Source organism: Callorhinchus milii, unplaced genomic scaffold (genome assembly GCF_018977255.1).
Source record: "Callorhinchus milii isolate IMCB2004 unplaced genomic scaffold, IMCB_Cmil_1.0 Scaffold20, whole genome shotgun sequence".
Lineage (NCBI taxonomy): Eukaryota > Metazoa > Chordata > Chondrichthyes > Chimaeriformes > Callorhinchidae > Callorhinchus > Callorhinchus milii.
This window is the reverse complement of record NW_024704761.1, coordinates 3404839-3427136: the sequence shown is the minus strand read 5'-3', so window position 1 is coordinate 3427136 and position 22298 is coordinate 3404839. Positions and strand designations below refer to the sequence as shown.

Genomic DNA, 22298 nt, shown 5'->3' with positions numbered 1-22298 from the left:
ACTCTAAAGTTTAGAATTCTACCAGCTGCAATGTACTGGGATGATCACCTCTTAATTGCACAACAAAACGATGGTTCTAGCCAACGGCTACAACAATAATTAATGATGTATAAATACCTAAATGTGCTGTTCGTGTTTCAAAAGTATAACGTTGACCAGAACAAGGTAACAATTTGTAGGATACGGAATGATTCATGCCCTTATTACTGAATTTGGTGCATCCGGCCTTAGTGATTAGCTCAGACACCTTTTTCAGCTTTTAGATGTTGAATTATGGCTGTAGCATTAGTGCGGTTCAGATGAATCATTCTTTGCGCACTGATACAGTAAGTGGTGCAAAGCTACCATCAAAGGCTGTATGTGGTTAGTCATAATGGTTATAAAGCAAAAAGAAATCCAGGTAGATTCAGGGTGGGTTTTGACCTGACTCAGTGGAGTGTGCTGCAGGTATACAATGTTTAAAAAGGATGGTTTCCGGTCCAGGATTTGTTTAAGAGACTTTTGGTGATGTATGAACTGCAGCGGTTGTCCACCATTAGCGCCAAGTCACAAGAGCATTAACTTTAGGCGCTTGTCATTCATTGAGAATGATGAACGTAAACAGGCTTAGGAACCGTTGATTCATTCATTGCAACTTTTGAAGCAAGCAGCATTTCTGTAAACGTAACACTTCAGGTATGAAACAGACTGTGTGTCTGGGTGATACCTAACCAGGCTATCCACAGTGTACAATTATACATACATAAAGCTTTCAATGGTTGGAGGGTGAATCCAGCTCCAGAGGAGTTAAACAAAAAGATGGAATGGAAGCAGTCTGGATATTAAGTTGAGTTCTCTTGTGTGAAACAAGCCATGACTGAGTCAGAAGTCCTGCGTGTTAGTCAGCGATGAACTCTTCGCACGTCATAGAAACCCGCAGGGCTTTGTCAGCAAGCATCTGTAATCCAGCAGCTGTACCCTCTTGAGGACTAATTGTAAGGATGTCGTTGGAAAATAGCATTGTCACGAGCATACTGCACACTGCAGGGAATTGAAACAACTTGTTATAACAAACACAAATGGAGGCTTAATTCTTGGCTGCCGGTTTTACTCTGCAAAGAGTGAATAGCTGGTGTCCGGGCATCTTAATACCCAATTGAAAGCAAGTACTTCATGCATAAGAAAAGAAAGACGTCCCTTGAGATGTTAGTAACACTTGAGATTTTAGTATCACTTGATGTGAATCACAGTAGGGACCATGATTGGATAGCCTTTTCTATAAAACCTATAACATCTTGTACTTTCAGGGTATCGATTATTATTATTATTGATGTCCATCCCTGAGAGGTTGAAAAGCGGGTCTCTTTTTCAAGACTTTGTTTTCATCTTGTTTGTTTTATTTAAACAAAGCATGATTTGAGGTAGATTGGCACTGATTGAATCCGTCTCAGTTTGGGTCCTACTGACTTGAGAAGAAATTGGATTTTTGAAGGTTGAAGACAACTGAGTGAAATTTCAGATGTTACCTTAGTCCAGCTGCACAGCTGACAGCCGAGGTGTTACCAGCACAGAGCGTTGCTCTCCACAGACCATTTGATCAGTTATCCCTTCGTCCGTATAACCTTCCAAACAGTTCTTAACTGACCATTTGTACTTTTATTTTTTGCAAAGGATTTTATTTATTAAAGGCTTTATTTGCTTCAAATGGATGCTTTTTCCACATTTCCACAACAAAGACTTATCTTTTTTGATCAGTCCTCAATGCGTCTTATTTGTAATGAAAGGATGTTGTGATTAGTGTGAGGTTGTGTGTAAGACTGCACTCATATAACAAAATACACAATCAATTTACTTTACAGTATATTCTGTGAAATGTTTTGAGACATCTCAACGACGTGATAGGGCGCTATATGAAATACAAGGATTAATATGATTATACCATATTGTATTTTTGTAGTTGGCATTTATGTGGGATGTGAAGATTTTAGTTAGATTGTGGTTTTTGTGTGTGTGTTTTTACAATTGTTCTCCACTTTTTGGCCTCTTTCAGATAAGTGGACAATCTGCACTAAAGAAAACAACCCTCCGATTACTTGGTCTCACTTCTGGTAGTGCCATAATTAGGTAAGAAAAATGTCTTCTTCAAGCAGTTGCAGCCTTCCCTAATGGGTAGTATAAAACACAGTCCATTTCAATCCGAGTTGCGATCTCCAGTTTCTTGATTAGCAGGAAATAACTGGACCAAGTAGAATTCACCCCCATGTATAATAAATGTACGTGGATGAGACGCTCCTTTCCCGCTAGAAGAATGTTTGAAATTTGCAATAGATATTTGACTCAATTAATTATTACAGGTGCTTTTAAAGAAAAACAGAACTTATTTGTTGGAGAATCTAGCTTCAAGAACTAGAGGGATTTATTTATAACCCAACTTGCCGTTCGTTGCAACATCTTCACATCCGCATTGCTGCTGACCGACCCCCAAACCCAGGGGGTTATTTTTAAGCATCTTCCGTTAACAAAGCGACACAGAAGCAGGGAAATAAAGTAGCTTTGGTAGGCGACAGCTTAGAGAACTAATTAAGAAACTCCCTCTCTTAAAATAGATGCTCTTCGTTGCCTTTTAAAAAGCAGGCTATAAACATTTAGCCTTGTACAACTATGGGTAGTTACGTTGATTAATGGCATGCAGTAAAGGACCAAATGATGCAAGGCCATCTTAGGTTCCGGGAGGGAGCAATGGAACTGGAAGGAACGGCATGTTTCTAAGTGAAACAACATGCACATAATAGCAAAGAGTGCCACAGAAACACATAACAGAAACTCAGTGCCATAGAAACCAATTGGAGGAAAAAGTGATAGTTGCTCTTAAATGGAACTTGCTCATACATGACTTGCTTTTAAGTGAAGTGGCCTGTCTTGAAAAGTAATAATGGGCCACATATGTTTTTGCATAATGCTTATTTCCCCGTTTTATTTCTTCATATGGTACGTGTTAGAGAAAATCCTGGTATTTAACAGCCTTGGAATGATTATGTACTTCAAATGGCAGGTGGAATGTAATTAAATGTTCAGGACAATTTTTCAAAGAATCTTACTACTTTCCTCCCCCTCTTCTACAATACCTGTACAATGCTCCCTGAATACTCTGTCCGATTGATCATAAGAGCATTGAGATGTGATCACAGTTGTACTGCACATACAGTGATCTGAGTGGCTGAATAAGAAAAAAAACTTAATTGTTGTATGTTTTGGGGAGAGAAAAAAAATGTGAAAGACCATTAAGTTGACTCCCAACCAGGGTTCAGATGGTTTAAAGGTTCAAATTGTTCAGAGACCTTCTGAATGCCCTTCAGGTTCTGTTTCTGCAAACCTGAAGCTTTGTGACCAGACAGGATAACTCCAGAGGTCAGTTGCCTGTTGGTCCTCACGTGGTGAGCTTGTAATTTCAAGGTGAATCGTTCCTCCAAGGCCACTTACCAAGTGGAAGCTAAGACCTTCCTCACAGAAAGGGGAAAAGTAATCTGCAGCGGTAAAGATCACAAGAGAGATCATTTGAAGAAAGCCCTTCAGCCCATTTGATTGCATCCCTCCAGAATGCCTGCCCTGCAGGTCCTATAGTTTTAATGATTCTAATTTAGTCTCTGGATCCTGGGACAAGCCTGACTTTTGATGGCCTCCAGTCATTCACTGACTAACTGCTCCGAGATGCTAACCCACATGAAGGGTGCTATATAATAATAATAATAATTAATAATAATAATAATAATGCTTGCATTTGATATAGCGCTTTTCACGTCGGGAGGACGTCCCAAAGCGCTTCACAGAACACACTGTAAAGTGAATTGACTGTATATTTGTGGGCGAACGCGGCAGCCAATTGCGCACAGCAATGTCCCACAAACAGTCATGGATTGAAAATGACCAATTTATTATTGTTTTTGGTTTTGGAGGGATTATTATTAGGCTCTGTGTGGAGTAAGGAAACTTGCCCAAGGTTTCGCCTGCCTGGAATTGAACTCAGGTCTCTCACTTGCAAAGCGAGTGCTCTAACCACTGAGCTACAGGACTCCACTCCATATGAATGCAAGTTGTTGTTGACTGAACAGACATGAAGACTGTTCACTATCACATGGCTGGGAAGCCAGTGAATGCATAAGGGTTTCCTAAAGCCAGAAATGAAAAGGTGCCAAGTGGTTGCTAGGCTGTATCCAAGCATTTATGATCTACCTGAACATATTGAAGATTAACGAACATTTAGGATACAAGTGCAACCTGGTGAATGCGTAACAGTTGCTCAGACAACAAAATAGAGGCTTCTGATCAACATATCAAATGGGACAGAAACTCTGGTCTGGATGAGAAAAAAAAACATTGCAGAAATTAACACTCCCAAAAATCTGAAAAAATATCAGCAGTAAGTTACATTTTTGGTTGTGCTTCAAAGTCACTGTTTATCTCAGTGTAAAATGGAAATGGTTGCAAATGGATCTTTTTAGTGTAGTAACCATCAGAGTTAGTTGTAGTCCATTGGTCCCCCTAGCTACCCATCCAACTCCTGACGAGATTCATTTGACTTGCAAGCTTCAATTTTAAATGTTTGCAGTCCACATTTCTGGCCTTTACTCTGCTACAGTCAGTCTGGATTGGAGGCGAGGGGAGGGGGCACCTCAGCTGCAGCTCCATTTTACACTGAGATAAACAAGTGACTTTGAAGCACAACCAAAAATGTAACTTACCTTCAGATTTTTGGGAGTGTTAATTTCTGCAATGTTTTCTTTTCTCATCCAGATCAAAGTTTCTGTCCCATTTGATATGTTGATCAGAAGCCTCTATTGTGTTGTCTGAGCAACTGTTACTCATTCACCAGGTTGCACTGGTTGGCCCAGAACTGCAGAGGACATTGGGCGGCGATGTGTTGGAGTAGGGTAGAGGGTAGATTCTAGCTCACGTAGCTGATGTGCTACCAAGTCAGGAGGACCCAACCACAAGTGAATGGTTTTCGAGCCTCTTGAGACTATGGAATCTGATCTTCAATGGCTTCTCTGGGTTACCTCTTACCTAGTGATTCTGCATCCCGTTGTAGCTCATCCTTGCATTTGCCAGTGATTCTGATGTTTTTAAATGTTTGGTAGTCATCAGCAAATTGTATTTATACAACGCCTTTTACTCCAAAGAAAATCTCTAAGCACTTGACAACTGAACAGGGAAATGAGAAAATGAACAATGTTGACCAAAGTCACGGTCGAAGAGTTAGCTTTTTAGTTGTGGTAACCCATTCACAATCAGGGCAAGCTTATGCTTTCTTCTAGAGGATACCTTTGTGCCTTTGTGGTTTCTTTGCAGTGATGTGGACTATTGTTTGTTGTGATCGACTCTTTATCTTTGATATCCTTTTGAGGCTAATGATGCAGTCCTGTACATTGTGCAGAAAGGTTTGTGTTTGGGAGAAAGAGCATTTTTATGTTTGTGAGAACTTGTTTGATGTAACGCCAGCAGTAAGTGAAACTTCGACTTATTCAACTATACTGCACTGTGAGTGATGATGGACTGTCAATGTACCACCCATGACTTAATGCCTGAAATTCCAGAACTAGTCTCTGACATTACTTCCTCCATGATATCCAATGATGGATATGGTTAACACAACACAAGAGTGATTAGAGCTTTAATTCTGTGCTATTCTTCCACGTAGGTATGTCCTGAAGAAATCTAGACCCGATGAGCCCATGGATTTGGCAGTCGTTTCTGAAGGACAGCCAGTGAGAAAAACCTCAGCCACCAAGGACGTCGATGGCTTCCCGTCCGAACCAAACACCTCGGATCATTCTGTGAAAGATTCAAACTCCAATGGGTTGACTGAGGCTGTGGCAAGCAGAACTGTGGAGCTCTCTGAAGGAAACCAGGACGGACCACCAAAGTGCTCTGACAACGAAGAGCTCAGCCAAGAGACTGCAGACGTTTTGCAAACAAAAGAGAATGGAAGCAAATTGTCAACTGACCAGATCAGCTGTGTGGGGAGGCGAAGTGTGTCTCCAGGCAAAGCTGCTGTTTCTAAAACGGGTACTTCCTCAGAAAGGCCTGATGTTCCTGAGCTCGGTGCCTCTTGCACACCACACGAGAACCGTGTCCCGTTTGTTCCTTTCAAAGGAGGTGGGCAGCAACTGGGAGGATCGGAGGCTGGAGGGGAAAAGTCTCCCTCGGATAAAATGGCACCCAGATCTGTTTCCAGTCCAGGTGGCCCACCACTTCCAAAGAAATCTAAACCCACGCTTGAGCAGTCACCCTCTAAGGTAGGGAATAGTATCCGTTTCATTAGAGAAACTCCACCCACCGACCGGTACCACAAGAATGAGATTAAATGTACGAGGGGTCACTGCACTCCCTATAATATTTTTGACCTAGTCATACCAAGTTATGCCGTTGAATTAAACCCCTCCGGGTGGATCTCTGAGCTCTTGTTTTTTCACAATTACAGTAAAAGCTTTAACCCCTTACCTCATTTTGTTTTAATGTACACAAGGAATTTCTCCCTTCGTCACGTTATAGTGGTCACAAGGAACTGAAACGAGAGGATCAACTTTCTCAGTCTTGTTGATCCTGAACTTGCCTAGACTCCCAACCTCTCACAGCACTGTGGTCTGTCTGTCTGGTAAAACTTTCAAAGAAGTCATTCTCCTGTCTTTGGCCACACCCTGGACTCACCTAAGCATCAGCCTAATCCAATACTCAGGTCAGAAGCTCAGAAATGTATAGATCACCTTACTGTGCTGGAGAGCTCCAATGGATGTAAGCAGCTCAACACTTCCGATCAGAACACTGTGTTGATTTATTACATTAGTGCCTACAGAGAGGTCAGCTTCTACTCAAGGTACATCGGACGCAGCAGCTTTGGTGATGTAAAGTTAGGACATACTTACTTAATAACTAAGCTTGGGCAGAGTATAGAGATGGGAAAGCTATGTAAACAGTACTTTGGCTATTTTTACACTTCGCGTTCCTTTTTACCCTGGAATTTACTTTTATCTTCTTTATCCAAACCCTAAATTAACCGTAAAATGTATTTTTCGATTATATAGGAAATTAAAATGCTGCTGCCTGCTTTTAATTTTCAGTTTACAACACACTGTATGTGAAATGGTGATTAAGTTGAAAACGTGGCCATTTCTTCTGAGGGGTGCATTTCCTGGCTTTTCAGAAAATGCAGCTTAGAGTTGTCTGTTTGAAATGAGACAGTCATTGAGACAGTCAATCGTGTACTGCAGTGTCCCACAAAACACAGACCCTTGTAGCTCAATCGGCTGCCCATACAATAGGAAAGAACGTTCTTGTGCATTTTTGCCTTTTCTTCCAGGTGCAATATGAGCTTAGTTGCTCTCCGCTGGCTCTCCCATCATCTTTTTCATCCCAGAAACTTTTTTTTAGTTCAACTGGACACATCATCTAGTCCTCATAAAAGAAGAATGATGTCTTTGGATAAATTCAAAAGTGCATGCTCCACTGTCACAGGTGATTGATAGTATTAGAGCTTTTAGACAGACTATTGCACAAAGGCCTTAGAACAAGTGTATTAAGCAGGATCAGTGCCCAGATTCTGTGGAGCAATTTGCACAGGGTTTTCATCAGGAATAGCCCTTTATGTCCAGAGGTCTGTAACAGTGAACCTTCTCAGTAACGTATGGCTCTTGTGTTTGATCTGACTCTGGTATTACATAAATTGCTCTCTCATTACACTCGTAAACTCCTGATCAGTTTATATCCCATTGTCATGAGTCCAGATTTCAGCCAACTTTATGTCATGATTTTCAGAATTCTTTGGTGCTTAGGATAATTTTTTTTGAAGTCCTGTTTCCAGTTGAGTTCTCCTTCCGGTGGGCAGCTACAAGAAGCCTCTCTCTATTCATTGCCACCGTAGTGCATACAGCTGAGTTCTTACTTTTCTCTCTCCTGACCCCAACCCCCAGCTGTCTATATGTCTGGGTCAGCAGATGCTAGCGTTTGAACCCGTTGCTTAATTTGACATTGAGTTCCTGGTGAGGAATCCTGCTGTTTATCTGACGTTAAGACCGAGCGGTACTTAGACCGCGTCCAAATTCCCTATCTACAATGGTGTCTGATTTTTCCAGCTTGAGAAATTCCTCATAACTTCTCTGATCCACATTAATCTGAAGTGGAACGATGGATACCTAATGGTCGTGAAAGTAGCTCTTTTATTTTCTATGTAGAGTGTGCCAAGTGTTTGAAACTCCATTCAACTGAGTAAAACCTTTGGTAAAAGCAGTCAATCCAGCAAGAAACGTATTATTAATTGATAGAACAGGTTTTATATTGTTACAGAGATTTCCCTAAGTGGACCTTAAAATCACAGACCAGGCCGACACTGGAATGTGGCATGGTTTGGTGATGATCAAATAATCCGTCCTTTGGGTGAAACATTAAACCGAGGCCCCATCTGCCTACTAAGATGGAGGTACAGATCCTGTGAGAAGGGATTTTCTCCTGGTTTCCTGGCCAATATTCTTCCAGTTAAATTGGTCATTCGCTTCATGGCTGCCACTCTAGTTGCCTACAAAAAAGTTATTTCACTTGACAACAGGTTTAGATGTTTGGTTTGACAAGACACAACGATAAAGCAATATCTTTTCCTTTTTTTCCTTCCTTTACAGAACTATTAAATGCTTTGATGAAAAGGATAGCCAGCTTGATGTTGAGTTTACTGTGTGATTATAGTGTGTGTGTGTGTGTGAGAGAGAGGGAGAGAGAGAGAAATGGAACAGCACAATGAAACAACCCAAATAGTTTGGTTTCACAGCAGCACATAGAGCACCAAACTGTAATTGTGGGGGAGAATAGGAAGTCAAAACCTTAAGACATCCAGCATGTCTTCACCAGGCTGTGTTGGAAACCAAAATAGAATTAGAGGTAAGTATTCTTAGATTGTAGACTTATAAATCTATTTTGGGTGACTCTTCGTTTGACTGGCATTTACAAGATGGGACATTACTTCCTCCCCCCAACCCCTCCCCATGGTGTAGAATATTTTCCTGTTCAGAAACAGTGTCTTTAAAGGTGATTGCACGATTGACTACTCCCTAGTCTAGCATTATTGAAGGGCAGTGAAGATTTCTTTATGCCTCATTAAAATGGTCTCAAACTTTTGTTCACCATTTTGTTTATTAAACTGTTTTGTCGTGCTGTAGATTAGGAAAGGCTGCTTGGCTCAGTCGATAGCACTTTTGCCTCTTAAGTCTGAAAAGACATCGAGACTTGTAGGCTCGTACTCCAGTGCAGTGCTGGGGGCATTGCAAGTTCTTTCCTTCTCGCTGATTATAATCTATATTATACTTTCTGTATGAATTCTAAGCATCAGGTTCAAATTCTACCCTGAACATTGGCTGATTTTGAGTTTCCAAGGAACATCTGCGTACTTAATTTACTCTTGTTCAGGCTGCTTTCTGAATGACTTCCAAAACCTTTCCTGTCAGCAACCTTCCCACAGGGGAATATTTGTAAGCATTGCTTTCTTTCCCTCATTATTCTTTGAGAATGTAAATTTTTTTGAAGGTTGCAAAAGATGTTCAGTACTAGAAAAAAAAGGATTGAATGTTCTCAAGAGGGCTAGCAAATGCATCTCGGAGCTTTGCTGCTTATTCACTTATCAGGTGGTGTGCTCCCTCTTCTTTTAACAACTTTGCTTTATTGATATGAGACTGACCTCTCCTGCAATACAGGTGCCAGGATCGTTTGCGGGCGGCACTGTTGTACGATTCAAGGTTGCTGTGCCTTTCAGCTTGTATTTTTTTATATAAAAAATAATCTTTAATGGGACTTGGGCATGGCACAAGGGAACCCAGAGAGCAAATGGGCAAAAGTCCCCTGCAAAAGGTTGAAATATCAGTGTGCGCTGGAGGCCCCAAATTGTCAGACCAGATGCACAATGAGGAGGAATGAACTGCAAATGAGAGCAAGTGACAACGGAATCCAGATTAGTTGGATTGTGGAGTCCTGTAGCATATTGGTTAAGAGAACTTGTCTCGCAAGCAAGAGGACCTGGGTTTGATTCCCGGGCTGGGCAAAATGTTAGACAAGTTTCCTTACTCCACATAACTTTGTTTACCTAGCAGTAAGTAGGAACTCGGTTGTTAGTTGATTGGCAGATCACTTTTCCAGGGGTAATAATCCCTTCAAAAAAATATAATAATAATGAATAATTTGGTCACTCAATCCCCGACTGTTTGTGGGACACTGCTGTGCGCAATTTCACCCACAAAATATACAGTCAGTTCACTTTACAGTATATTCTGTGAAGCGCTTTGAGACGTCTCAAAGATGTGATAACGCTCTATATCAAATGCAAGGTTTATTATTATTATTATCATTTTTGAGCTTGAGTTCACGATCTGGAGTATTTAGTGAGTATCTGACAATGAGGCCCAATGTGGCTCTGAGAGCTGTGGGTAACAGATGTTGTTACAGGGTAACGTGCCGGACTTGGACCATTTAAAGAATAAAGTTTGTGGTTGAGATAAAATCCCATAGGTCATTTTTCACTAAGCCACATGGATGAAGGAAGGAAGCTATTTCTTTAAAAACTTCTAGCTAGCTCTGAGTTGAGCAATGACTATTCAATGAACTGTCATTGAATATAGTTATGTTGGGGAGACCGTCTCAAAGCCCTTCACACAGACAAAATGAGGTGGAAATGAAGCGTCTGTCTGAAGAATTTAGAGGATTCTTTCCGTGAATACTCAGAGGTATACATATTGGAAACTGTCACCTTGATTACTCCAGCAGCTTGTGTCAACAATGGCAATGATTATGTAGGCCCTTTCACATAGAACAGTCATCTCAAGGTGTTTCACAGTTATTATGGGAGAAAATAAGGATGTTGACCACAAGCAGGGTTGAAAAGGTGTGTTTTTAGGAGGATTTTGTTGAAGGAAGAGCCTACAGATCCAACTTCATCAAGATCTTTCGAAATATCTTTGAGGTGGCTCATTTTGTGCAACGTGTTGTGCATGTTGTACTGGTTCATGTGGTTTTAATTTAAGGCTTTAAGATTAAAAAAAAGCCAGTGTAAAGGAAATGTGGTTAATTACAGTACAAATCTAAAAGGGTGCGGATTGTAGATTCTTGTGCTTTTTGTAGCTATGAATATAGCCTCCTGTCCTGGGTCAGATCAGCGTTGGAATAAGCAGATTCTTGGTTCAAACCTTCATGGATCCACTCAGCCTCAAAGCTCAATTCAAAATGACTACCATGTCTAAAATAATCTGAGGTGACGTGGGAGGCAGAAGAGGAAATGGGTGAACAGTAGTCTCCCTGGGGGTGAACAATCCCTGAGGAAAACCTTGTTCAGCCAGTTTAGTCTACAGTCATCCGAGGTACACTTTAACAGCAACTTGCATTTATATAGCGCCCTTCACGCAGGGTAGCATCCCGGGGCGCAGGGTCAACTGAACCCTGGCAACCATAACGGGTAGAGAGTTCCGAGATTTCTCTTCAGGTCTCAGCCCATTCTACTCTTAACCATTCACGAGGAACTGCACAAAACTGTGGATGATAACTAGCTTGTGTTTTCCTTCTTCCTCTGCAAAACATCTCTCCTGCTTTTCAGCTGCCAAGGTACTGGCTTGGTGGTACCCTCAATCCCTATGTCAGAAGGTTTGGCATCAAGCCCCACGTTGGCACTGGAATTCAAAGTCCAGGCTAACATTCCAGTGCAGTGCTGCTGTAGTGCTGCACAGTCAGATGTGCTGATCTTCGGATGAAGTTTCGCCCATAACATTCACAGTCAATTCACTTTACAGTATATTCTGTGAAGCACTTTGAAACGTCCTTTCGACGCGACAAGGCGCTAAATCAAATACAAAGTTTATTATTATTATTTATTAGAAGCCAGCTCTTAGATTAACCGGTTAGTCTTCAGATGGCTTTGAAATCTGTCGTAAACATCTGTGTCAGATGTTGAATGAAGTCAGCGCAGACCCATTTTACGGCCGGGGCAAATCTTCTGGCTGTTTGAGTTTGCCTGAAATATTTTATTTTTTTGCTGTTTGTGCTCGAAAAGAATTCTGGACTTCAAAGGTATGCTCGGTTAATAAAAAGAGAAGGGAAAACAGTACATTTTCCACTCGCGTTTGATGAAGTGTGGTTTGCAATCAGAAATTGAACAGGATAAAATATGTACTCTGCTTTCTTCTGCCACGCATGTTTAGCAGACCAAACCTCTGAGGCTTTGATGTCTAACTTTAATTATTCGAAGGTAGTTTTCACTGAACTCTCTGCAAATCAGAGCTGAAATTTCCTTGATTATAGTGTTTGTAGTCCAGAGTTCGAACAACAGCGAGGAGCACCTCACTTTGAAGTTGGCGTTGGTTGGTTTGCTTCTCTGTCCCAGGCCAAAGCAGTGACCCTGAACAGAACTGATTACTTCCTGCAAAGCACTAGATAACTGTAAATACAGCGCTTTGATATCTGCCATGGCTCCACAGGGCTTGGGATGGTGAAGTGGGGGAGGGTACAACATATGGTATATCACAATTAGAGGCCTGATAGATGGTACAAGTTTGTGATCAAAGACTGAAAATGCGGTTCTCTCTCTCTCTCTTCTCCCCCACCCCCCACCTTCTTGGTTGAAGCCAAGTGACTGAACCTGGGATGCTCTCCTCTGTATAATGCACAAGATGGTCAAAGTACTTGCTTTTGATGCGCGTGTCTACAGAAAAGTGGTTTAAAGGACTGCTAGGGTTCATTCCAACACTTAATGAGCCATTGCCGGCTGCTGTAATCAGTGTAATCGAGATGAAAGAGGGTGTTTTTTTGGGGTTTCCTTTTCTAAAGTGTGTGCTGCTGGTACTTGAGGAGAGGGGAAATAAATAACTCCACATAAATCGTGAGAGATGTGTAACAACAGGCAATTGAGCCAGAATAAGCACCGGGCGTACAGATTCCTTTTCAGTTTGTACATCTGTTGTATGGCATATAACGGAAAGTATTTGGGTCTGAAAAAAAGTTGGACTCTACAGTACTGGCTGCAGAAGCAGGTCAATAAAAGTGTGGTTTCTTCATCAATTCAATTGGATCCAGTGCGTTTTCAATCGAGAGAGTTACAAACGCAAGACTTTCCTGTCAGGTTGTTGTGGTACAATATTGCAACGATTTATGGTTTATTTCGAAGAAAAGCAGGGAAGTGATATAATAACGTACGCTAAAGTTTCCTGTGGACGACTTCACAGATAGTTGCTGTCAACAACAACAACAAGATTACATTTGTATAGCGCCCTTCACGTCGGGAAGAAGTCCCAAGGCACAATACAACTGTAGTGACTGTATTTTCCGGCAAAAGCAGCAGCCAATTTGCACATAGCAAGCTCCCACAAACACTAAATATTCAGTTTTCTTAAAGATTGTTGGTCAGGCCATCAGGAGAAACTTCCTTCTCGTTTTTGAATAGTATCACAGGATTGCAGGATACTGCCTGAACAGGCAAACAGGACCTCAGCTTAAATTCTCATCTGAAGGATAGCACCTCTTCCCCCATTACCACCATCTTTTACTTGGTCTAATAGGATTAGGATAATTTTGGGGGGTCAGCTGAGTGTCTTAACACATGCAGATGCCCATCACCATGTTTAAGAGCATCCAACCAAACTGAGAATTTCATGCATCCGACCTACACATGGAAATTCCAGAGATGTTTATTGTGATGTACCGCACACTCTCTTCCTGTTGGGATCGCATCCTGCTTACCTAATTGCCCCGGTTAGCAAGATGCAAGGCTTGAGGACCCCAGCGTGTGAGTTGTAGTACCGCTGCAGTACAACCAGCTAAAACCTATAACTTGCCATTGAGAGCACTGTCTGGCAAGCTTTACTGCTGCTTGTCCAGCTGCCTTCTGACCCATAGAGGAGAGTGCCACCAATTCAGTCAAGCTGATAAATGGAAATGCCCTGCAAGATGTACAGTGGACACTTGGCTACCTGTAAATTGCTTGATTCTTGAGAAGTACAGTGAGCTGAGAATGCATTCCCTCTTTTTACCATGTTCAGGTCTGGTGCAGTAAGGTGAGATGAATGGGAAGAATTAATTTATACTGAGTTAAAGGTGCAGCACAACCCAGTTGGCCCAGTTAAATTCAGCCCCTCTTTAATGATCGTATTCTCGTCTGTCAGTATAAGAATCTAGATCTTTGCTGGGGGAAGAAAAAGTCAAAATATTTTGGTTAGCCCCATAATTATTATTCTACAACACGACTAAGCTTAATTGCAAGCCCGTTTTGATATACAAACCATAATTCAACAATCATCAGGTTTGGGGATAACTAGTTTAATTAGTAGTGTGCTGCCACATCACACGGCAGGTTAATTTTGGCTTTGGCCCCAAAGTCACTGCAAATCCTTTAATACTGAATTTCAGCACTTTGTGCCTTGATCAAAAATAATTTTTCTCAAGCCTATTATTTCCTAACCAACGCCAGTATATTGAGTGGCATAATTAGAGCCTGGAAATGACGAGCGCTGGTAAGTTTTCTCTAGGACTTTGGATAATGTGTGCACAAGCTTTAAAATTTCCAATGGCTCTGTCTGTGACATTTTACTTATCACCTTGCTCCAAGGGCACATTCTGCTTGTGGACGAATACTAAGTTTTTCTACCTGTTGGTGGATGTTTGTTGACTTGCTCAATGAAAATATCCGTTCAAAATGAAAACCCATTTTACCCCAGGATTGATTTCAGCAAAACATAATAGTGGGCGTCTCAAAAATGTTGTGCTGTTTGTTTGGAAACTGTGACAAGTACCCATGTGTGCGAATATGCATTTTGTTTTCTCTTTTGTGTCCAGAGGGAACTTTGAGCCTGGTTCATACTAAAGCAGCCTCACACCCAGTGGTGCAGTGAATTCTTTCTCCCAATCTCTCTGGAAGCTGGCAAGAGCTCAGCCCACATGCAACCTGGTTGCTTGTGTTAGTTTCTAACCTGCTTAAAAAGTCGGTCACATGACCGCTTCCTTAATAAGATTAAAAACATTTCCTTCAAAGTTCTTGCAATGGTCCGTAGGACCACCCAAGTACTTCTAAGGGACCAGTTTTGAACAGAGGCCATATGGATTCACGCTGCCTGCACTTGTACTGCAGTGATGCGAATCAATTCTTTGGCAAATCCACAGAATAACCAAAGCAGCCAAGCTCCAGTGTGAATCATTGTCACTGTGCACTTCCCGCTCATTTATTTAGAATTTTATCCTACAGTTGGAATAAAATTTCGCCCACAAAATGCACAGTCACTCCACTTGACGATATATTCTGTGAAGTGCTTTGAGACATCTCAAAGACATGATAAGATGCTATATCAAATGCAATGATTATTATAAACAAATCCCAGTGCACAGTGGTATTATTGCTATTAGGACAGCTAACCTGTAGCCTCCTACTGTAGCCCATTGGCTTTCTATACAAATTGAGTTTTGCAGTTCTGTTTATTGTAGGGCTTTCCGATGTTCTGCTCAGAATCCCACTAGTTTGTTTTTGAGGTAATGCTAGCGTTTCATAAAAAGAATATTTTTAAGGATTGCAGGCAGACACACCTTCGCCAGTTTTTGAGAAAATACTATAATTACACTGCTTTTACCCTGCACTTAGAATCCACTGTGCTATACTTTCCCTGGACAGTGCACCACCCAAGTCTGCTTGTCGTGTTCCAAATTTCACTTTTGACGCACGCACAGATGATAATTGCGGTTAATATCGGTGATGCTGAAAATTATTCGACGCCTGTTTTTTTTCTGTAGTGCCCAGAAAATGCGCAACGTAAAGCATTCGCCTTGCCAGAGACGTCACCCACGCAAGAGCATTTGAAGGTACGTGTTGGTCGATTTCCATTTTGCCTGCTTCTGCTGCAGCCCCTTTTATATCATCCTTTCGTGTAAAGCTTTGTCATTCCTGTCTGAAGCGTTGGTCTGCAGTGTATGAGCTGTAATGGCTGATCAGCAAGGATGAGCTGTGAAGTTCGGCCTTTTTTGGATTGATTGCGATGTTACCTTTGATTTTGTCTGGCTCAATCCCTTGGAAGTTTGGTGAAAGAATCTGATGTTTGGCTTCATCGAAGTGTGATGAAGCTCAGAGTATAAATTCTGACCCACCTACTTTGTTTCCCTCCAGAGCATTGTTATTTTCCTTTCTTTAGACTGCAAAAAGACACTGGGTTAAATTACAGTCGTGCAGTAAAAGCAGTTTGCATACCTTAAACATTATTTTTCCCACAAGATGGGGCGAGTTGTCATTTGGCTCAGCACAGTTTTTTTCCTAACACAATACAAGTAAAGTTTATAGCCGAAGGAGGGTTGCTATTAGGCTGTGTTGGCCAGTATAATTGTCCGCAAATTAGCGACATTGCTTTCAAAGCAGCATTAAAGTCTGCCTCTCCAGCCAGCATGGTGATCTGATGCATTCGCTATAAACTGCAGTCGTTAGTTTCAAATCTTCTGCCCCGTATTTTCTGCGGTTGCTGAAAGCCAGTCTGCCGCAATTGGAAATGTTCCTGGAATCGCTTCACTTTCATTCCCAATTTAGACGTCATTATTCTTATTTACCGACCTGTGTTTTTTTTCTGCTTGTTTTGAGAATTGGTTTAACGAGTACAGACATCCTGCTGTGAGCCTGTAGTGCAGTGTAAACTGGGCCACCAGCAGTCTCTATAAACCACACTTCAATAAAAGAAAATGGAGTCGCTGCTGGAAGGGAACAATTGGGTATTTACAAAGCCTTCCCGATGAATTCTATTGAACTTCTTGTAATACATTTCCTTGAAATCCCCCTCCGTGGGATGGGATCCCACTTATTGTGGAATGTTTTTCTGATATGCCAACAAAAAACAAATAATAGCGGTGAAAAGCAATTTTTTTTTACCACCTAGAGCATTGTCAGGATCTAGGACACCCTACCAAAAACAGCTTGAAGCAGAATTAATTTTGGGTTTCATCAGGGAATTGGATGAATATTTGGGGAAAGAAAGGTATCAGAATTGAATGGCTCTTTTAAAGAGCTAGACTGTACTTAATGGGGCGGAATACCACATCCTGTAGAGTAAATTTCCTGATTACATTCTATTCCACGTGCTTGTCTTAATCGCCCAGACCTTGTTTGGAGCTTCACAAAAGTAATCTGCAGCTGTCTGTCCCTTCAAGCTTCCCACATCTTTCTATTGAAAATCTTAGATATTTAACAACATATTATCTTCAGCATTGAAGCCTGTAATGTCATTTCTAGTTGCTTTGAAATGTTTTGTACAGTTTTGCTAATGGTCATCTTTATTTTTTATGGTTGGAAAAAAGAGCTTAAAAATGCTTTTGTAATTAACGGGCAGAGTTTGACTGGATAACACTGAATTATACTGACAATTTCTTGATTGTTTTGAAGACTGTTGACCGAGAGGCACTCATTTACCATCCGGATTTGAAGCAGCATAGCTCTGGGGGAGATGCGTCGAGGGCTTTTGAGGAACCAGCAGATGATTTCTTCGAGATTACTATGGACGACGTCAGAAAACGTTTTGCAGAACTAAAGAGCGAGCGGTAAAATTCCAGTTTTGTTTTTAAATTGCACCTTGTACCGAAATGTCTTGGCGCTGTAATAGGAAGTGGGTGGAGTGGGTATTGTTGGACAGATGACGTCAAATAGGACAAAGAACCTTCTTCATCCAAACCCCTTGGGGGAGTCTTTTTGGCATCTCCAGGAGTGACACAGGTTTCTCAATTTTTAAGCTGTTTGTTAAATGAGTCCAGTCCCTGGTATCCAGCATATTTCCTAGAAACCTATTCCAGCTTTGAAAGGAAATGTTTCCTGATGTCTGTTCTTCTCAAATCTGAGCCACTGTCCTCATGTCCAGTTGTCTCAGAATACCTGAAAGTATTATTTTCAGTTTGTTTTCTCAATTCCATTTAGCACCTTACCTCTGTACATAGCTCCCCGAGATACCCTCTTTTCAAGGCTGAAGCCGTAGTCATTCCTCATAGGTCATCCTCGTGTGGTTCTAGTTAATTAACACACAAATGTCAGTTTAATGTTATATTTTAATCCAGTCTATATGCAGAGTTGGAAGGAATTTCTTTTACTGGTTTTTCACCGTCCATTTAATGGTTCTGTTTGTGCTCAGACGTCGTTTGGAGGAGGCGCCACTCATAACCAAAGCCATGCGGGAAGCTCAGATGAAAGAAAAAACACAGCGATACCCCAAGGTTAGCGAGTGTACTATTCCCAGTGCCCAATAACATCTCAAAGCTACACTTCAGCATCAAAATAAGGTGCAGCCACCAAATACTATAACTGCATCTTTATGGTGAAGACCTTTTTGGGTTTTGGCCCACTGCCTGAAAGATGACATGAAGAATCTTCGAAGATCAACAACAGAATTTATTCCAGGACTCAGGAGGCTTCAATTCCAAGAATTGTTTGGCAACATTGAGCCTGTTTTTGTTGGGGGTTTTGCACAGCAAGGAACTCTCTCGGGGCTGGGCTGGGTTCGTCTCAGTTGACTGTCAAGTTTGTATATTCAAGCCTGCCCCTCCCAGGAGCATACATCACCAGAGCAGACTGGTGAACACAATCCAGAAGTGAGGATTCCTACTTTTGAGGAAGATATTTTTCTTTACTTCCAGTGGGAATAACTCAAGGAAAAAAGCACTCCCTCTAGATGTTGGTTCCCCTTAAGTCAGTAGCCAATTCGAATGGCGAACTTTCACTATTGCATTGGATCCTTGTAAGGCTTTGAGCAGCTCTGAATTTGAAGGCTATTTTTTCCTTCCAGCACATTGAGGCTGCTCTGAAGAATCCATTTCAACATGCATTCTGTCCCGTAGAGGGTACAAGTCAGGCATTGCTGGCAGTTTATAAAACCACAACAGCTAATTCTATTTATAAAATGCGTTTGATCCTTCCCTTAGAAGAAACAATCCGTTTTATTCCCCTGCATAGATGTAATTGAATGTTGGTTTCGTGCTTTTTGCCAATTTGCGGCAGACTTAACTAATCGGAATTAGCGCGAGCCTGCAGTCACATGCTCGGTGACGACACGGGCCAAACTCGGCAAAACCAAGAACAAACATAGCACTTTTTAAATTAATATTTAACAAACAAAACTCTTATACGTCAAAATCAAAAGTTGTTGTTTGTACACAGTAAATTCGATCAAGCTTCAGGATTTTGGTGGATTTGCAAGGAATTGCATTCAGTTTTGACCTTATTTCTCCTTTGTGGCCAAACAGGTTACAATACGAGTGCAATTTCCTGATGGATCCGTCTTGCAAGGTTTCTTCCGACCTCTGGAAACAGGTGAAGTATTTAGTTGTGCTTATTTTTCCAGTTATCTTAAGAAGTGCAAATCTTCGTGCAGTACATAGGGATCTTGTGCGGTGCAGTGCTGTCTGAGTTATTGTCTTTCTACCGAGAGACGACATTTAGATTCCATCTACCTCTTCAGGTGGACGTTAAAGATTAAAGTGATGCTATTCAAAAAGAGAAGGGAGTTGCTTCACATTGTTCTGGCCAATACTCGCCCAAATTAATTCTCTGTTCACTTCATGCTTCTCAAATCACTGGTAGAAAAACAGTCACTGCGCTTCACGGTAATTGCTTGTGAAGTGCTTCGAGATGTTTCGATAACGAAGGCTATAAAGATGCTTTTTTTTTCCTTCCTTAATCTGTAGAATTGTGTGTCTTGTGTTTTGCCTTTCATTTTGCTTGTAGCAGTGTCTTTCCTGAGTGCGATTGATACAGTAGATACTGAGAAAACATTTAGCTCTTAAATCTCAAAGTGACTCAGGGGATTTGGGCAACAAAACAGAAATTCAACATAATAGATATAACGTGAGAATATTGTCAATTAAGGAATGATCTTTGTTTGAATCTTTGTCTCTCAAATTCAATTTGTCATTCCAAGATCAGAGGAAATAATTAGGGAAGATGTTCAGGGAAAAAAAACACAGGCAGAGTATTCATTACTCAAAGAAGAGACTGGTTCTGTTCTCAGTTGTGGTTAGAAAGGCAGACAAAAGGAAGAGTGGCATAATTTTCATCTCTGGACCCATCAGAAACCTGATCACTTTACACAGTGTCCATTGTCCTGACACTGTTGTGAAAGGCTAATCCTACCTGAAGTAGCTGAAGTTCAAACAGATGCCAGCGAAAGAGTTAACGAGTGCTTTGAGACCTCCTCTTTGCTGTGAAAGGCGCAAGGTAAATTGCATTGAAATCGTATTTATAAAAATTGGGTAAATTCTACTTTCGCATTCAAGGTTTAACCTGTCATTTGCCGCACATTGAGTTCTTGTTCGGGGAGAGAGTATTTCTGTGCACCTCCTAGCACACGTTTATAAGTTAGGAACAAGGAGCCTGAAGAGGGAGAAAGTGAAATATAAATTTAGCTGGGGGGGTGGGAAAGAGTGAAGGCATACGTAACATGTTTTGGCTGTAAGTAATTGAGCCACCTCTCCTTCACTAATAATCCTTGCATTTGATATGGTGATTTATCGCATCGAAACATCACAAAGCGCTTCACAAGAATTTACTGTCAAAGGTAGTGAGTGACTAGTTTTCTGTAGGGAAGTGCTGCAGGCCAACCTGTGCACAGCAAGCTTTCATAAATGGGAAATAAATGGAAGATTTCTGTTTTGAGTTCATCATATGCCCACCTTTGCTCCCTACCTCGTGCCATCAGGTAACTCTCATGTTTCATAACAAAACACTGGGATCTGAACAAAAGGATTGAAAGAGACTTGTCCATGTGCCAGGCCAGAGCTTTTCAAGTCTTGCTTCTCCTCCTTAAAATAAATATCCATTTCATGTCATTTGAAGGACTTTAACTTTAGATCCTTTGCTTTGTTTCTCAAGTTATTAAGATGATTGTGATTTTGAGAAAATGCAGTTCTGATTGAATATCAGAAAGGAATGAATGTGCTTCAGGGAGTGATCAATAACTTTGCTACATTGGTTTCAAACCAGGTAATGTAAACGGGAAAATCTTCATTATTTCTAAGGTGCAGTTAAATCAAATCTTATCGATGGCAGCCAAGTTAAGTACTCGTCAGGATTGTTGCTCTGCCATTAAGTTAAGTTGTTCAAAAAGAGAAGGGAGTTTCTCTGCCTGTGTTCTGGCCAACAATCCCCCAAATAAAATTTGTCATTCGCTTCACAGTTTTTTGGTGGGACACAGCAGTAGACTGTCTGCCACAGTTGCCTGCAAAATACAGTCACTACACTTTGCAATAAGTTCTGTTAAACGTTTTGAGACGTCCTCCTAACTTGAAAGGCGTTGCATCAAAAGCAAGGATTATTTGAGTAAGAATATTTTCCCCCTTAGACTACAAATTAGCCATTTTGTAAGGAAATTTGAATCCCGCATTACATTTATACAACTTTATAAAGTAGTTTCCGTCTGTCCCTGGATAAGCAGCTTTTCTGAACGTTAGTAGATGTGTTGCCAGAGTTGTGCAATAGGATGACAGTGCAATGAAGAAAACTTTTGTGAATGAATCACTGGGATGTAACGTGTTTTTTTAAAAAAGGAAGTGTTGTTAACCCTTTGGCCTCTGCAGCAACACTTATGCAGCAATGCACAGACTAACCAGGCTCCATTTGTCCAGAAATCTTATGAATTAAAATGTTCTGCACTTTTCTGTCAGTGAATTGTCATAAGAACGACCACAAGAATATTGAGCGTTTGTTGCAGATGCTATGCGAAATAAGCTGTGCGAGCCTTCAAAGGGTTAAATAGGCATCAGACATTTAGTGAACTTCCACTTGCCTTTGAAGTCAATCCTTTTTAGTCTTGGTTTGGTTTGATTTTATTAGAGACTTCCAGTAAAAAGTAGTTGAACATTCCTGAAATGTTTGTCTCCTCCCGTTACATTTCCTTCGGTCTAATACAAGAACAAATCAAGTGGAGCCACTGTGTTAGAGAGTTTAATTAGCCAATACATAAGTTGTTTGATAAAATAGAAATTAGGATTTTTTTTCTTTTGACCAAATTGTTTTTTTTCCCTAAATTAGAGAGGAAAATTCACGAGGCATTATTTGTTGGAAGCGTTAAGTATGAAACTGTGCATTGTGAAAGAAGTGCGATGCTTGTGTTCCTGAGACTGAGAGTTAGTATGGATGTGTGTAACTCACAGAAATGTAATGTGGGGCCTGTTGTTCACTGTCAATCTATTTTGGGGTTTTTCCCCGCCATAAATTGGTTCTGTAGGAGTATACAGTTGCATTCGCTCTCATTCTTAGAACCAAGTCCTAATCTCAGACTCCAACTAGTTGTACTCTCATATCAGCA

The 22298-nt window shown here is 41.1% G+C and overlaps 1 protein-coding gene across 1 annotated transcript in view; it reads left to right on the top strand.

The window, feature by feature from the left end:
* aspscr1 (ASPSCR1 tether for SLC2A4, UBX domain containing) overlaps positions 1-22298 on the top strand; it is a 67377-nt gene that overhangs the window by 18180 nt on the left and 26899 nt on the right. Inside the window, exons 6-11 of the mRNA XM_042342532.1 lie at positions 2030-2103; positions 5675-6272; positions 15769-15837; positions 17396-17550; positions 18132-18213; positions 19240-19306. Coding sequence (XP_042198466.1) covers positions 2030-2103; positions 5675-6272; positions 15769-15837; positions 17396-17550; positions 18132-18213; positions 19240-19306 — 1045 coding nt within the window. The remainder of the gene's footprint in view (positions 1-2029; positions 2104-5674; positions 6273-15768; positions 15838-17395; positions 17551-18131; positions 18214-19239; positions 19307-22298) is intronic.